Source organism: Bos indicus, chromosome 2 (assembly GCF_029378745.1).
Source record: "Bos indicus isolate NIAB-ARS_2022 breed Sahiwal x Tharparkar chromosome 2, NIAB-ARS_B.indTharparkar_mat_pri_1.0, whole genome shotgun sequence".
NCBI classification, from domain to species: Eukaryota; Metazoa; Chordata; class Mammalia; order Artiodactyla; family Bovidae; genus Bos; species Bos indicus.
In genome coordinates this window covers 95192257-95209878 of record NC_091761.1, presented here as the reverse complement: position 1 = coordinate 95209878, position 17622 = coordinate 95192257, and the positions used below count along the sequence as shown (strand labels likewise).

The 17622-nt window shown below is 39.4% G+C and overlaps 1 protein-coding gene across 1 annotated transcript in view; it reads right to left on the bottom strand.

The window, feature by feature from the left end:
- CPO (carboxypeptidase O) overlaps positions 1 to 17344 on the bottom strand; it is a 31896-nt gene extending 14552 nt beyond the window's left edge. Inside the window, exons 1-3 of the mRNA XM_019985392.2 lie at positions 17277 to 17344; positions 4749 to 4848; positions 2665 to 2766 (exon numbers count right to left, since the gene is read on the bottom strand). Coding sequence (XP_019840951.2) covers positions 2665 to 2766; positions 4749 to 4848; positions 17277 to 17344 — 270 coding nt within the window. The remainder of the gene's footprint in view (positions 1 to 2664; positions 2767 to 4748; positions 4849 to 17276) is intronic.
- Between the last annotated feature and the right edge of the window lie 278 nt (positions 17345 to 17622).

The following is a 17622-nucleotide window of genomic DNA, read 5'->3' as shown; positions in this document are numbered from 1 at the left end:
AAAATAACATGTCTATAGTAAGTAGTAAGAGGACAGCAAACAAATAATGCTAGTTTTTAATGCCATACTGCTTTGGTGATGGTTCTTGAAGAGCAGTCCTGGGCTAGTAATATCAGCACCAGCTGGGAACTTGTTAGAAATGCACTGTGGTCTTGAAACGTGCGTGTGTGCTTAGTTGCACAGTCATGTCCAACTCTTTGTGACCTCATGGACTGTAGCCTACCAGGCTCCTCTGTCCATGGGGATTCTCCAGGCTAGAATACTGGAATGGGTTGCTATGCCTTCTCCAGGGAATCTTCCCAACTCAGGGATTGAACACAGGTCTCCCACATTGCAAGTGGATTCTTTACCATCTGAGCCACCAGGGAAGCCCTCTGAAACTTGAGTGTCCATCAAAATGACCTGGGGGAGGGTTTGTTAAAGCACAGATTGCTGAGCCCAACTGCAGAGTTTCTGATTCAGTAGATTGGCAGTTAGGCCCAAGCATGTGCATTTCTAACAAGTTCCCGGGTAATGTTGATGCTGCTGGTCCAGGGCCACCCTTTGAAAACCCACTGATTAGGTGTAGCAGTTGTCAACCCTGCCTGTACCTTAGGATCATCTAGGGAGCTTTCAAGGGGTGCCTGGGACCCATCCTGGAGCAATTAGCTCAGAATCTCTGTGAATGGGACCCAGGCATCAGTATTAAGCAATCAGGATTGAAAAATCACTGGTCTGAACCTGAGAGTCTATGGAAAAGTGGTTAATCAGCCTCAAACGTTTTTCATTATGTCATATGCAAAAGGGGCAGAGAACTTTGGGAATGGCTTATTCCTCTGGCTATGCTATGATCTGACTTTGTGACTTTGCACAAGTCACTTTACTTCTCTGGGTCTTTGTTCCCTCAGAAAATGAAAAGTGAAAGTGAAGTCGCTCAGTCGTGTCCGACTCTTCGAAACCCCATGGACTGCACCAGGCTCCTCCGTCCATGGGATTTTCCAGGCAAGAGTACTGGAGTGGAGTGCCATTGCCTTCTCCGTTAACAGCAGCTAGGCATATTATATTTACTTGGAGCTGGTATACTTGGTGACAGCCTTAGTGCCCTCGGACACGGCGTGCTTGGCCAGCTCCCCAGGTAGCAGCAAGCGCACGGCGGTCTGGATCTCCCTGAATGTGATAGTCAAGCACTTATTGTAATGCGCCAGGCACGATGCCTTGCCAGCGATGCGCTCGAAAAAGTCGTTGACGGAGTTCATGACTCCCGGGGCTTTGGACGAGATGCCGGTGCCCGGATGGACTTGCTTCAGCACCTTCTACACATACACGGAGTAGCTCTCCTTGCGGCTGTTCTTGCGCTTCTTACCGTCCTTCTTTTGGGCCTTGGTCACAGCTTTTTTAGAGCCCTTTTTAGGGGCAGGAGCCGACTTAGCCGGTTCAGGCATGTCTATAATGACAACACTCAACAACACAGAAATATCTTGGAAAAAAAAAAAATGAGGGAACCAAAAATAAAGGTTGTCCATAATGTTCAAATATTTTTACGGAAAATAGTGTGTTAAAGAAAGCTGAGCGCTGAAGAATTGATGCTTTTGAACTGTGGTATTGGAGAAGACTCTTGAGAGTTCCTTGGACTACAAGGAGATCCAACCAGTCCATTCTAAAGGAGATCAGTCCTGAATATTCATTGGAAGGACTGATGTTGAAGCTGAAACTCCAAAAGTTTGGCCACCTAATGCAAAGAACTGACTCATTTGAAAAGACCCTGATGCTGGGAAAGATTGAAGGTGGGAGGAGAAGGGGATGACAGAGGATGAGATGGTTGGATGGCATCACTGACTCAATGGACATGAGTATGAGTAAACTCTGGGAGTTGGTGATGGACAGGGAGGCCTGGCATGCTGCAGTCCATGGGGTCGCAAAGAGTCAGATACGACTGAGCAACTGAACTGAATGTGTTTAAAAAACATTTTTGTAAAAACTCAAAAGCATGAAAAGTGAACTGGGGATGTCACCCTTATGCAAACCATCCTTCCTGCCCCCACCGCCCCAACTGTGGGAGCGCTGGAGACATCCAGGCCTTCACAGAACACAGTCTGGAAACCTCTCCGCCAGAGCGTCTTAAGTCCTTTTCAACCACCATCCGCGATTCTAAGTTCCTCGGTTTTAGCAGGGACAAGTGAGGCCCAGCAGGAAGAAAACTAAGGAGTAAGTTCTTACTTCTGGGCCTTAGGTAGTACAGTGGTAGAGAATCCTAGTGCCAATGAAGGAGTCTGAAGAACTGCAGATTTATTGCTAGGTCAGGAGCATCCCCTAGAGAAGGAAATGGCAACCCACTCCAGTATTCTTGCCTGAAATCCCATGGACGGAGGAGCCCAATGGGCTACAACCCATGGGACTGCAAAGAATTGGACACAACTGAGCGACTGAGCAGGCAGGCCTGTGGTGTCACCCAACCATTCCAAGTTCTCTTTACTTCCGAAGTTCTCTTTACTTCCGAATATGATTCCACCCAGATGATTAATATGTAAGCATTTACAAGTTGTTAATTTTAAAAGCCCAGTTTAGGGTGGAAAAGTCAGCATCTCTCTGTCCTGTCTCTTTAACCTTGTCCGTACTTCTGAGCAGCCCCTGAATAGTAAGCCAATATCCTTGGATAAGGCTGTAACTCTCAGCCTTCTCGCTCACCTTCAAATAATACATGGGCCGGCTCTCATAGGTCATTCCTAGGAAATGCTGTGTCACCACTTCCGTGTACTTCTCCCTTATCTCACTCATCCACTGGTAGATCTGAAACAGCCAGGGAGGGCTGAGGTTATCAATTAGAAGATCCTTTGCTTGCCTCTAATTAAGATAATTGTTTCTTTCATCAAGATACTGAACTCTTAGATCTTGGCTGTTCATTAGCACACAAATGAAAGACTAAACCAATGAATTATAATTGTCCCTTCTCCCATATTCTTTAAAGATCTACTCTACCACCCAGGCTAGGACACCCTGTTGAACTTCACAAATAAATGATTGAGAATAATCAAGTTCAACAATGCAGAATAACACTTCCGAAACATTGTCCAATCACACAATTTTCAGATAGCCACCAGACTTCTGGACTTTGCTGTGGCACTCAATCATGCCAGAAATTTCAGGATAAGCTTATTTTGTGGGATCTTCTTTGAATCCCCAAAATATCCTTTGTTAATGTCCATGGATCCAAAATTGGAGAAGAGTCTGGGTATACCCCTTCGCAGAACAGTGAAATTTCTAAATCAAGACCAAGTTAATAACTTTAAGGAGAGAATGAAATAAAGTCCTTTAAGGGTCCTTTAAGGGAGAATGAAATAAGCAATTAACCAAGATAAGACATATTAGGACAGTCCTCAGCATATGATACCCTCCACATTCAATTTCTGTCTAGCAGAATTATCTGAATGATAAGAATTATGGTAAATGATAATAATTAATTTGGCATAACAAATTCTATTTGAATTTCTGTGTCTTAATTGACTTTGTCTCAATTTTCTCTCAATTCTGAGACAAATTTCTGTGTCTCAATTGACTTTCATCTTTAGCATGGAATATCTATGGATAAAATGCATTATTATAACAGTAATAATACTTAACTGAGGGAAGAGATTAACAACTCATCACATGGGTACTATATGCTTTTCTGTGATGAGACTGGATCAGATGCAGTGCCCTGAGTCCTGGGAGAGATATAAATAGCACATCACAGTTGCAGCTATCATTTTATTTATTGCTTCATCAGTAAAGTGTAGCCTATTTCATTTATTCTCACAACCAAACTGCAGGAGAAGTACTGCTATTCCTTTTTCACATATAAGGAAACTGAGGAACATAGAGATTAAATGTCTTGGACAAGGTCACAGAGCAAGTAGCCGAGCCAAGTATATCTCATCTCTGATACCAGCACGTACACTTCTCATGGATCTTACTGGATCTTGTTTAAAAAAGAAAATCTAAGAGACTTTAGTATTTTGGGGTGAATGTTACAGAAGAAAGTGTAAATTCTTTCTTGTACTCTTTGAAAAAAAAAATCTGGAAAATATTAATATATTCCCCAAGACTGAGGAAATAAGTGGCAAAGCCTTGCTGGAGGGCAATTTGGGCATTTATATAAAAAATGTAAATGATTGTTTAACCCAGTAATTCTATTTTTAGAAATGTTTACTTCAAAAGAAGTGTTACATAATACCACATACACACACCACATATATGCATATATACTTTTTACTGTATCCAGTTTCAAAAACCATTAAACATATCTTCATAGCAATACAAATATTTCTTTCGAGAGCTGTTGCCTGTGTTTCTTGTATCCTACCAGAAATACCACCCTTTCAGCTAAACAGGATTCAATCAGAAGGCTTCTCCACCTGTGTTTTACATCCATATACACACTGATCCTGCCCTACTTAAAGCAGTTAAAAGACTTGATAAACGAGAGTAACATTTAATTTTGATCCATGTTTACACTAGAAAAACTGATTGGGGCATTCTTTTTCTTTTTTTTTTTTGTTTTCTTTTGGTTGTTGATTTGCCTTTTTATTTCTATTGCTAGATTTGTGTCTGTAATGGTGATGGTCACAGGATGATGTTTGTGAATCCCTTGGCCTCAGTGCACAGACAAATCTCAGCTTCTCATTCTGGGGCCCTCTGGTCTGTAGATATTAACAGGGATATGAACTATCCCTTGCCCACCGTAAAGCAGTTGTAACCGCCACCAACCCCACCCCCCATGTGTCCGTGCTTACCTCCCCCATGGGGTGATATCTGTTATAAGAATATGTCTCCAGGATGCTCCACGGACTCACTACTTTATCCACAACTTCTTGTCTCTGTTGTGTGAGGGATCTGCAAAGACAAAAAGCAGCCATGAAACCAGGATACCATGAGGGTTGGAAGGTTGATGATAAAAGTAGTGGAAACCAACATGCACAGCACCTTGAGGACAGAAGTCAGTCCTCAAGTCTCATCTCTGGAGCTTACAAACTGTGAGACCATGGGTACCACTGAGCCCCTCTGAGCTGCAGTTTCTTCATCTGCGGGTTGGGGACTTTACAGGGAGGCTGGGATAATTCAGAGAGATAATAAATCTCTCACTTTTCTGGAAAACTCTAAGATGAGGTATTCTTTTTTTTTTTTGCCACACCCTGAGGCATATGGCGAAGGCAATGGCACCCCACTCCAGTACTTTTGCCTAGAAAATCCCGTGGACGGAGGAGCCTGGTAGGCTGCAGTCCATGGAGTCGCTAGAGTCGGACACGACTAAGCAACTTCACTTTCACTTTCATGCATTGGAGAAGGAAATGGCAACCCACTCCAGTGTTCTTGCCTGGAGAATCCCAGGGACGGGGAAGCCTGGTGGGCTGCCGTCTATGGGGTCGCACAGAGTCCGACAAGACTGAAGTGACTTAGCAGCAGCAGAGGCATATGGAACCTTTGTTCCCAGACCAGGGGTCAAACCCACATTTCCTGAACTGGAAAAGGTGAAGTCTTAGCCACTGGACCACTGGTTAAGTCCTAGGATAAGGTATTCTCTTTTTAAAAAATAATTTTATGTATTTATTTTTGGCTGCACTGGGTCTTTGTGTTGCTACAAGTGGGCTTTCTCTAGTTGTTGTGAGCAGGGGCTACATTCTAGCTGCAGTGCTGGTGTTTCTCATTGCAGCGGCTTCTCTTATTGCAGCTCCCAGGTTCTAAAGCATAGGCTCAATAGTTCTGGCACACGGGCTTAGTTGCTCCACAGCACACAGAATCTTCCCAGACCAGGGGTCAAACTGCATCTCTTTTTTGCAGGTAGATTCTTTATCACTGAGCCACCAGGAAAGCCCCAAAGTATTCTTATTACTCCCATTTCAGAGATGAAGAAATTGAGTCACAGGGAAAGTATTATTAGGACTTAAACTCTGACAGCCTGAGTGAAAAGCCTGAAGTATTAACCACACTACTGTATATAGTTGTAAGAATCTTAATGCAGTGGTTTATAATTTTTAAAAACAAGCTTTGTTTTTTAGAGGAGTTTTAGGTTCACAGCAAAATTGGATGAAAAATACTGAGAGTTCTTATATACTTACTGTTCCCTGCCCCTCTCCGACACACACAACCTCCCCCATTACCAACATCCCACACCAGAGCAGTCGGTTTGTTATAATAAACCTACATAGACACATCATTATTTCCCAAAGTCCACAGGTTACATGAGGGCTCACTCTTGCTGCTGTACATTCTATGGATCTGGACAAATGTATAATGATGTGTACCCACCATTATATTAATAGTATCATACAGAAGAGCTTCACTGCCCTAGAAATCGTCTCTGATCTGCCTATGCATCTTTCCCTCCCACCTAACCCCTGGCAACCACTGATCTTTTCAGTTTTAGTTTTGCCTTTTATAGAATGTCATGTAGTTGGAATCATACGGCATGTGGCCTTTTCAGATTGGTTTCCTTCACTTAGTAATATTTTAACTTTCTTCTATGTCTTTTTAGGGCTTGATAGTTCATTTCTTTTTGTGCATGCTAAGTCGCTTCAGTCTTGTCCAACTCTGAGCAACCCTATGGACTGTAGCCTCCAGGCTCCTCTGTCCATGGGGATTCTCTAGGCGAGAATACTGGAGTGGGTTGCTGTGCCCTCCTCCAAGGGATCATCCCAATGCAGGATCGGACCCAGGTCTCTTATGTCTCCTGCCTTGGCAGGCAGGTTTTTAGCGCTGTCTGATGTTCTACTGTCTGTATTACCACAGTTTATTTATCCATTCACCCACTGAAGGATATCTTGGTGGCTTCCAAGTTTTAGAAGTTATGAGTAAAGCTGCCATATACAGCTGTGTGCAGTGTTTTGTGGACGTAAGTTTTCAATTCATTTGGATCATACCATGGAGCATGTTTGCTAGATCATATGGCAAGAGTATATTTAATTTTGTAAGAAACTACCAAGTGGTCTTCTGGAGTGACTGAAGGGACCGTGCCATTTCGCATTCTCTCCAGCGATGTGTCCTCTGTTTATCTGCCACCTGTGTATCCTCTTTGGTGAGGTGTGTCCATTCAGGTCCTTTGTCCATTTTTAAAATCAGGTTGTCTCTTTGTTGTTGTTAACAAAGAGTTCTTTGTATGTTTGAGATAACTGTGCTTTATCAGATATGTCTTTTGCAAATATTTTCTCTCATTTTGTACCTAGTCTTCTCCTTCTCTTGACATTATCTTTTGAAGAAGTTTTTAATTTTAATAAAGTATAGGTTATCAATTATATACTTCATGGTTCATGTCTTTGGTGATGTATTTAAAAAATCATCACTATTCCCAAATTTATCTAGGCTTTCTCCTACATCATCTTCTAGGAGTTTTATGGTTTTACATTTTACATTTTTTAGGTCCGTAATCCTTTTTGAGTTAATTTTTGTAAAGACTGTAGGTCTGTGTCTAGATTCACTTTTTGTGTGTGTGGATGTCCAATTGTTCCAGCACCATTTATTGGATTTTTTCAAATTTTTTTTCCTGCATCTACTGACATGATCATGTGATTTTTAAATTTTTAGCCTATTGATGTAATGGATTACATTATTTGGTTATCAAATGTTAAACTAGGCTTGCATATCTGGGATAAATTCAGTCAGTGGGCCTGGTGTAGAATTCATTTTATACATTTTTGGATTTAATTTGCTAGTGTTTTGTGGTGCATTTTTACATCTATGTTCATGAGAGATATTAATCTATAGTGTTTTTTGCTTCATGATGTCTTTGACTGGTTTTGATATTTCAGTTCAGTCGCTCAGTCATGTCCGACTCTTTGCGACCCCATGAACCACAGCACGCCAGGCCTCCCTGTCCATCACCAACTCCCAGAGTTCACTCAGACTCACGTCCATCGAGTCAGTGATGCAATCCAGCCATCTCATCCTCTGTTGTCCTCTTCTCCTCCTTCCCCCAATCCCTCCCAGCATTAGAGTCTTTTCCAATGAGTCAACTTTTCACATGAGGTGGCTGAAGTACTGGAGTTTCAGCTTTAGCATCATTCCTTCCAAAGAAATCCCAGGGCTGATCTTCAGAATGGCCTGGTTGTATCTCCTTGCAGTCCAAGGGACTCTCAAGAGTCTTCTCCAACACCACAGTTCAAAAGCATCAATTCTTTGGCGCTCAGCTTTCTTCACAGTCCAACTCTCACATCCATACATGACTACTGGAAAAATCATAGCCTTTACTAGACGGTCCTTTGTTGGCAAAGTAATGTCTCTGCTTTTCAATATGCTTTCTAGGTTGGTCATAACTTTCCTTCCAAGGAGTAAGCGTCTTTTAATTTCATGGCTCAAATCACCATCTGCAGTGATTTTGGAGTCCAAAAATATAAAGTCTGACACTGTTTCCACTGTTTCCCCATCTATTTCCCATGAAGTGATGGGACCAGATGCCATGATCTTTGTTTTCTGAATGTTGAGCTTTAAGCCAACTTTTCACTCTCCACTTTCACTTTCATCAAGAGGCTCTTTAGTTCCTCTTTGCTTTCTGCCATAAGGGTGGTGTCATCTGCATATCTGAGGTTATTGATATTTCTCCTGGCAACCTTGATTCCAGCTTGTGCTTCTTCCAGCCCAGAGTTTCTCATGATGTACTCTGCATAGAAGTTAAATAAGCAGGGTGACAATATACAGCCTTGACATACTCCTTTTCCTATTTGGAACCAGTCTGTTGTTCCATGTCCAGTTCTAACTGTTGCTTCCTGACCTGCATACAAGTTTCTCAAGAGGCAGGTCAGGTGGTCTGGTATTTCCATCTCTTTAAGAATTTTCCACCGTTTACTGTGATCCACACAGTCAAAGGCTTTGGCATAGTCAATAAAGCAAAAATAGAGGTTTTGATATTTGGTTGGCCTCAAAGAAATTAAAAAATATTCCCTCTGCTTCTATTTTTTGGATGAAATTGTAGAGATACAACCTTTTCCTTAAATATTTCATAGAATTCACCAGTGAACCCATCTGGGCTTGGTGCTTTCTGTTTTGTAAGGTTATTAATTCAATTTCTATAATATATATTCTTTGTTGCTTAGTTGCTAAGTCATCTCTGACTCTTTTGTCACCTCATGGACTGTTTAGCCCACCAGGTTCCTCTGTCCTTGGGATTTCCCAGGCAAGAATAATGGAGTGGATTGGGTTGCCATTTCCTTCTCCAGTGGATCTTCCCAACTCAGGTATAGAACCCAGGTCTCCTGCATTGGCAGGTGGATTCTTTACCACTGAGCCACCTGGGAAGCCCATAATAGATATAGGCCTATGAAATAGATAGCCATGTATGGCTTATATTTTAACAAACAGTTTGATAAAAGTATTCAATGCCTCTCCTTTGTGCCAGATATTGTGCCAGAACAATAATGCACACTATATGATTTATTCTCATTTCAACTCTGTGAAATGTCATCATGCATGTTTTACAAATAAGGAAACTAGGCCAAGAGAAACCAAGTAACTTGCAGACAGTCACAGAGTTAGTAAGTCATAGAGCTAATTTTCTGTCTCCAATCCACACAAATGTTTGAGGAATGTTTTGGTTCCCTAACTAAAAGTTTTTACCTAAGTTAAATATAGGGTTATATTTTCATTATAAGAGCATAGTAATTGATCATTCATTTACCCAATAACTATATTTGGAGTGATTTCTTTCTATGTTAATAGCACTCAGTTCAGTTCAATTCAGTCACTCAGTCGTGTCCGACTCTTTGTGACCCCATGAATTGCAGCACGCCAGGCCTCCCTGTCCATCACCAACTCCCGGAGTCCACTCAAACTCACGTGCATTGAGTCAATGATGCCATCCAGCCATCTCATCCTCTGTCATCCCCTTCTCCTCTTGCCCCCAATCCCTCCCAGCATCAGAGTCTTTTCCAATGAGTCAACTCTTCGCATGAGGTGGCCAAAGTACTGGAGTTTCAGCTTTAGCATCATTCCTTCCAAAGAAATCCCAGGGCTGATCTCCTTCAGAATGGACTGGTTGGATCTCCTTGCAGTCCAAGGGATTCTCAAGAGTCTTCTCCAACACCACAGTTCAAAAGCATCAATTCTTTGGCACTCTGCTTTCTTTATAGCCCAACTCTCACATCCATACATGATTACTGGAAAAACAATAGCTTTGACTAGATGGAACTTGGTTGGCAAAGTAATGTCTCTGCTTTTCAATATGCTATCTAGGTTGGTCATAAGTTTCCTTCCAAGGAGTAAGCGTCTTAATTTCATGGCTGCAGTCACCATCTGCAGTGATTTTGGAACTTAGTTAATGCTTAATGTATGTTAAAACAAAGTAGCAATTCAAAACAATGCTAAGTAAAAACCCTATTTTGCTACAATAATATTGAAAATAATAATCATATGGAGAATAATTTAGCCATCTAACTGATATTATCTTCAAACAATATCAAACTACAAAATATTTTGATAAATTAATTAAAACTCAAGTTCCATTCACATCAATATAACTCCAATGTAGAACTGACTACATTTAATATTTTAATCTGCTCAATTAACACCATGTACCATAATAATCACCCACTGTAGTAGAAATCAATTTCTCTACACAATTCCATGATTTTAATTGTTACCATATCAATAATAATAATCTGAACTTAGCAGAACCTCTTTATCTTCAAAGCTGTAAACGTTTTATTGTTAAATGAGCAGTACTTCATTTAGCCTGTCCAAGAAAAGCTCACAAGATATGATTGTCTAGATAATTAGTTAAAACAATGAAATTAATTTTGAAAGGAGATTACAAGAAACAACTGCTATTAAAATTGTAATTTTTGTGGAGCAATACACTTTTCCACTCAAGGATGAATTTCTAATGCTTATCATTTATTCGATTTTTTAAGAAAATAAGAGTGCTTCAGAATGAACAATTTCAGTTTAAAAATACTCTAAGTGTAATATGTTGAGGCTGATTATTTACAAAACATATTAACATTTTATAAAGAAAACACATACATCCCTTGGTGTTTAAAACTTTTTTAAATTCAACTTACCCATACATTTTCAGAAGCTCATTTCATCTGCTATTATCAAATAATCATCTCATATATACATGTTATAGTAACATTTGTTAACCCTTATTGGGCACTATATTCTAGGCACCAGTCTAAACATTTACATTATTATCTTACCTAATTCATTCAACAATCCAATAGGCAGGCACCCTTGGGACTCTATGCAAAAGTGATAACATAGTAATAGTAATAGAATGTAGATTTCTTCCTTACAGAGCTTAAAATCTACTTAAGGAAGTGAGATATAAATACATGAAAAGCAAAATAACTTAGCTATTAAAAAATATAAAGTGAGGTATGATAAGCTAGAGCCTAATTACCAATTAAATAGTGCACTAAGTATATTGAGGACAGGAGAAGGAGAATTCCAAACTGAAAAGTAGCTGGTTATAATAACAACCAATATTTTACAAGCAGTTATGTATGTCAGCACTGTTCTAACTCTATATATAGTTCTAACAACAATCCTTAAGGTAAATATTAGTGTCCCAGGTTGTTGGATTTTTTTTTTTCTCCTCTGAAGATTTTGTTACAGAGGCTAAATTAGACATTTGTGTGCATGCTAAATCGCTTATCATGTCTGACTCTTTGCTTCCCCATGGGCTGTAGCCTGCCAGGCTCCTCTGTCCATGGGATTCTCAGGCAAGAATACTGGAGTGGGTTGCTATGCCCTCCTCCCGGGATCTTCCTGACTTTGGGATCCAACCCACAAATCTCACATCTACCTGCATTGGCAGGGGGGTTCTTTACCACTAGTGCCACCTGGGAAGTCCAATTATACATTCATTATACTCTAGAAAATATGCATAAAAATGTTTATTAGCCTTTTTTAAAAATTATCGATCTCTGATTTGGACTACAAGAAAGCTAAAAAAGTATTAGCACTATAAATGCATTGGGACCTAGTTTCAGTGCTTTTGCAGAAGGGGAGAGGAGAGGAAATGAAGCTAATGAGAAGAGTCCATTCAGCCCTTCCTTCTCACTCCTCACACTGACTGTACAACTGGGAAAGGAGATCACTGCAGATGCTTTCCTGTGCGGTTGGGACCAGGGATGGTGGTTGTTCAAGGCAACACAGTTATTTCCATCACATAGTTCAGCAAAGGTCTGTTTCGATCACAGTCATCTACTTGGTAACATAGGAAAGTGAATACACTGAAAAGCAGTCCTGGCAGCTGGTGAATTTCTGTTTCAACTGAGCTGGTATTCCCAAGCAATTTTGCAATATGGAAGGGAATAAATGAAAGGTCACTGGACACTATCAAGCACCGACCTTCAACTTTGCCCCAGTTAAATGTCTGGAAAATGTCCAAGCCCAGCATTGAATGACTGGGTCCATACAATATGCAAAAAAAGTGAACCATATGAGATTTGAATGAAAACCCCTAATATTAGAAGTGCTGATCATTTTACATGACATTAAACACAATACTTATATCTAAAAACCCCAAATGTTACTTAGTTCAAGCAACATATAAACCATATACTTAGAAAAGGCAGCTTCCTGTTTCCAGGCAATTTCTTGGGTGATGCATAATACATGTAGATAAGGAAGGAAAAAGCTGTCTAATCCCCTGAATTATCACCAGTCTCATCTCACGATCAAATGAAAAGATTATTGTACGTTGTGTATTCTTTTTGAATAGGAATTCATAAAATGTTTAACAGAGAAAATGATCTCTTGGGGTACATTATTAATAAATACTGCAGATCAAAGATTGTCTGATGAAATTTTTTTTGGAATGTTGAAAGAGGCAAAAAATCCTAATGTATATTGAGGCAAATTTTGTATTTAAATACTTAGGAAACAGTTACATGAATATTTCATGACAGTAATGTATTTTCAATTTTTTTTCTCTCTTACAAAATTAACATTTGCTTATAAGTGGAAAGTTAGGAAGTACAGAGAGAAGAAAAATAGAAGAGAGAAGGAAGGAATAATCCCATCTTCTTCATTCTTCAGTTAACCACTGCTGATATTTTGACATATTTCCCTTCAGGCTTTTATCAGTGCATATTTTTTAATAAACACAGTGCAAATTATATCTATATATAATTTTGTTTTGCTTCTTTTTATTATATATTCTACCAAAGACATTTCCTCAAACTAATAGAAACTCATTATAAATATTTTTATTGACTGCATAGTATTTTACAGTAATTACTGGAGCATCTCAGGTGGTGTTAGTGGTAAAGAACTCACCTGCCAATGCAGGACATGTAAGAGATGGGGGTTCAATTCCCGGGTTGGGAAGACCCCTTGGAGGAGAGCATGGAAACCCACTCCAGTATGCTTGCCTGGAAAATTCCATGGGCAGAGGAGCCTGGTGGGCTACATTCCAAAGGGTTACAAAGAGTTGGACATGACTGAGCATATGGATATCAAGCATATCCTTGATCCATAGGCTTGATCCAAATGATTCTACATATTGGGAGTATGTAATATATATAATAGACCACCTCCCTAAATGATCAAGGGAAAGATTACAAAGCTGCCTAAATGATCAAGGGAAAGATCACAAAGCTTGTCATCCTTGTTAACTGTAGATTTTCTGGACTACTATTACATCAGATATTCAAGATGGTTTTAAAAAAGGCAGAGGAACCAGAGATCAAATTGCCAACATCCACTGGATCATCGAAAAAGCAAGAGAGTTCCAGAAAAACATCTATTTCTGCTTTATTGACTATGCCAAAGCCTTTGACTGTGTGGATCATGATAAACTGTGGAAAACTCTGAAACTGATGGGAATACCAGACCACTTGACCTGCCTCTTGAGAAATCTGTATACAGGTCAGGAAGCAACAGTTAGAACTGAACATGGAACAACAGACTGGTTCCAGATAGGAAAAGGAGTATGTCAAGGCTGTATATTGTCACCCTGCTTATTTAACTTCTATGCAGAGTACATCATGAGAAATGCTGGGCTGGAGGATGCACAAGCTGGAATCAAGATTGCCGGGAGAAATATCAATAACCTCAAATATGCAGATGACACCACCCTTATGGCAGAAAGTGAAGAATTAAAGAGCCTCTTGATGAAAGTGAAAGAGGAGAGTGAAAAAGTTGGCTTAAAGCTCAACATTCAGAAAAAGAAGATCATGGCATCCAGTCCCAACACTTCATGGCAATTAGATGGAGAAACAGTGGAAACAGTGACTGACTTTATTTTTCTGGGCTCCAAAATCACTGCAGATGGTGACTGCAGCCATGAAATTAAAAGACGCTTACTCCTTGGAAGGAAAGTTATGACCAACCTAGATAGCATATTGAAAAGCAGAGACATTACTTTGCCAACAAAGGTCTGTCTAGTCAAGGCTATGGTTTTTCCAGTGGTCATGTATGGATGTGAGAGTTGGACTATAAAGAAAGCTGAGAGGTGAAGAATTGATGCTGTTGAACTGTGGTGTTGGAGAAGACTCCTGAGAGTCCCTTGGACTGCAAGGAGATCCAACCAGCCCATCCTAAAGGAGATCAGTCCTTAGTGTTCACTGGAAAGACTGATGTTGAAGCTGAAACTCCCAATACTTTGGGCACCTGATGTGAAGAGCTGATTCACTGGAAAAAACCCTGATGCTGGGAAAGATTAAGGGCAGGAAGAGAAGGGGACGACAGAGGATGAGATGGTTGGATGGCATCACCGACTCAATGGTCATGGGTTTGGGTGGACACCGGGAGTTGGTGATAGACAGGGAGGCCTGGCATGCTACAGTTCATGGGGTCGCAAGGAATTGGACACGAATGAGCGACTGGACTGAACTGAACTGACTACATCACACAAAGTGTGTAAGGAGAATCAAAAATGGCAGCTAACCTATGTTTTGAGTTGGTAAGAGCCATACGAAAGTGGGCATTATTTTATGTCAGTAAATAATAATGAAAATGAAAATGAAAACCATCAACAAGGACCAGGACTAGGAGATTTGAAATGTTTTGCTCAAGAGCTGGGATGAGGAGCTGTGCACTGGAAGCCATCTTGTCTGATTCCCCATATCTGAGCCAAATCACTTCCATAATTTAAATTGGGCTTGTCAATCATTTTTAAAATAAAAATTTTATGTATCTCCTTTGTAGATATTTGCAAAATGAAGAATAATTGAGGGAAAAGGAAAGGAATTACCAGCCAAAGATAACAGTGTCCATTTTGGTACATACCTGGTTTCTTCTATTTTTTTAAAGTATTTTTTATTACATTTTGTATTCTGCATCTTTCTTTTAGCATAAAACATGTCTTTTCCCATGCTATTAATTTTTTCATAGTTATTATTCTAGTGGATAAATAATATCCTACTGTCATATGTCATGTATCAATATTTACATACCTTAATGTGGGGCACACAGGTTGTTTCCAAATGTTATAATATTTAATATCATGTTTATCTTATAAATAAAGCTATATCTCAGTGCATATGATTCTTTCCATAGTTTGTTTTCTCAATATAAATTTACAGAAGAAGGAATACTGATTCAAAGAATATGTAAGTTTGAAGGTTTGTGATATTTTAAGCAAGTTTTTTATTCCAATCAAAGTCCTGTAACATATGTAAGTCTTTGTCTCTGATTTATGAATGAAGAATCTCAGAAGAGAAGATAAATGCAGTATCTATATGAAACCCACATAAAGTAATGAAAACATGAGACGGTGATGCAAACAGCTTTAGGTATCACTAGATCCTGGACTTCCTTTATATACCTGAAATCAGACTGTCTATGAAGCTGAGGGACAGGCTGAGGTCATACAGTTAATCTGGGGCAAAAATTGGACTGGATTTCTCTGTTCAGTGAGAGCGTGTTTGCTGTAGGATTAGATTAAACATGGAACTAAAGAAGAAACACTGTTTATAACCACACATGCATGATGAGATATATTAAATGTGCAGAATAATAAGCTATGTATAATATTAATACAGGAAAATATACTTTATTTTGAAACTATACATACACGCAATGTTTATATATATTATATATTCAAAAAAGTTCTTCATTATGAGTGGAGAAAGAACACAAAATGGGCAAATGACATGAATGAGCAATTTATAAACATAAAATGAATAATAAATAAGACAAAATACTTAACCTTATAAGAAATCAACAAAATGAAAAATAAGTAACTGTGGGCATTTTTCACTTGTCAAGTTGGAAAATGCTTAAAAAGTGCTTTCATACACTGTAGCTGGAAGTGTAAACTGATGCAGCTTTTCTAGAGGGCGGATGTAGCAAGATTCTTGAGCTTTTTGCAGCTTCTAACCCAGTGATTCCACTTCTTATAACTTATATTAGGGAAATAATAAAAAATTTGCAAAATAACAACAAAAATTATCATATGGCTGGATGTGCATCACAGTATTATGTACCCAATGACAGTAGGAATCACTCTGCCTTGTAGGGTAGCAATGATGAACTGTTATTAGTGATTGCATTATGCTTTCAAGAAGTTATGAATGCCATAAGAAGTTTTGTATAAGACAACTTAACTGAAAAATGTTTGCAGTAGTACTATATGCTTAATTAGCGATCTCACTATCTATTCAAAAACATCAACAGTAATTATGTCTGAGTGAAATTGTTTGGTAGTTTTAAACACTTGAAACATTTTCTGAATAATTAGAATAATGTGATTTATAAATGGAGAAATTATGTAAATGAGGGATATAGAATTTTCATTACAGTTTTCTTTTTTCAATTACAAAATATGACATATCTATTGGTATTTATCATACACTGTGCTAGGAAATCTTTGTTGAAGATCTATATATTTATTTAAAGATTATTAGAGTAATGCTCTGGAGAAGGGAATGGCTCACTACAGTATTCTTGCCTGGAGAATCCCATGGACAGAGGAGCCTGGTGGGCTACAATGCATGGGGTTGCAAAGGGTTGGACACGACTGAAGTAACTTAGCAGCAGCAGCTGCAGAGTAATGCTCAGTTCGATTCCTGGGTTGGGAAGAGCCCCTGGAAAAGTATTCTTGCCTGGAGAAGTCCATGGACAGAGGAGCTTGGCAAGCTACAGTCCATGGTGTTGCAAAGAGCCAGACATGACTGAGCAACTAACACACACACACACACACACACACACACACACACAGAGTAATGCTCAATGATAAAATTTCAGTCATTATTATTCTCATTTCATGGTGGTGTGTGTAATGGGTAGGAAGAGTGGAGAATCCAACTGCACTGATATTAAAAAGAAGCTTTCCATTTAGACAATCCAAATCATACCAGTCACCCCTCCTTCCACTTCATACTCACCTATCATATCCCAACCAACCAGGAACCAGCATACCCAACAGATAAAAGGTTCCAAGCAGAGGTTTCATTCTTCTGTAAAGAGAGCTAGAAAATCCTGTGCTTCTCGTGCAGATCAGTCTATACTGTGTCTCTGAGAATGCATAAGGGCATAGGCTCCCACAATCAAGATAAGATAAGTCAGTTACTAGATGTCTCAGCAGAAGTTAATATGTGAGCAGTTGCTTCATTTACTCCATCATGTCTTCAAACAGCTTTTTTTAAATAGTGGAAAATTACTTGACTTTTTTCTCCTTTAAAACCAACTTTATCAAAGCTCTTGGCTCCCCCAGATCCAGAAAGAAGTTTC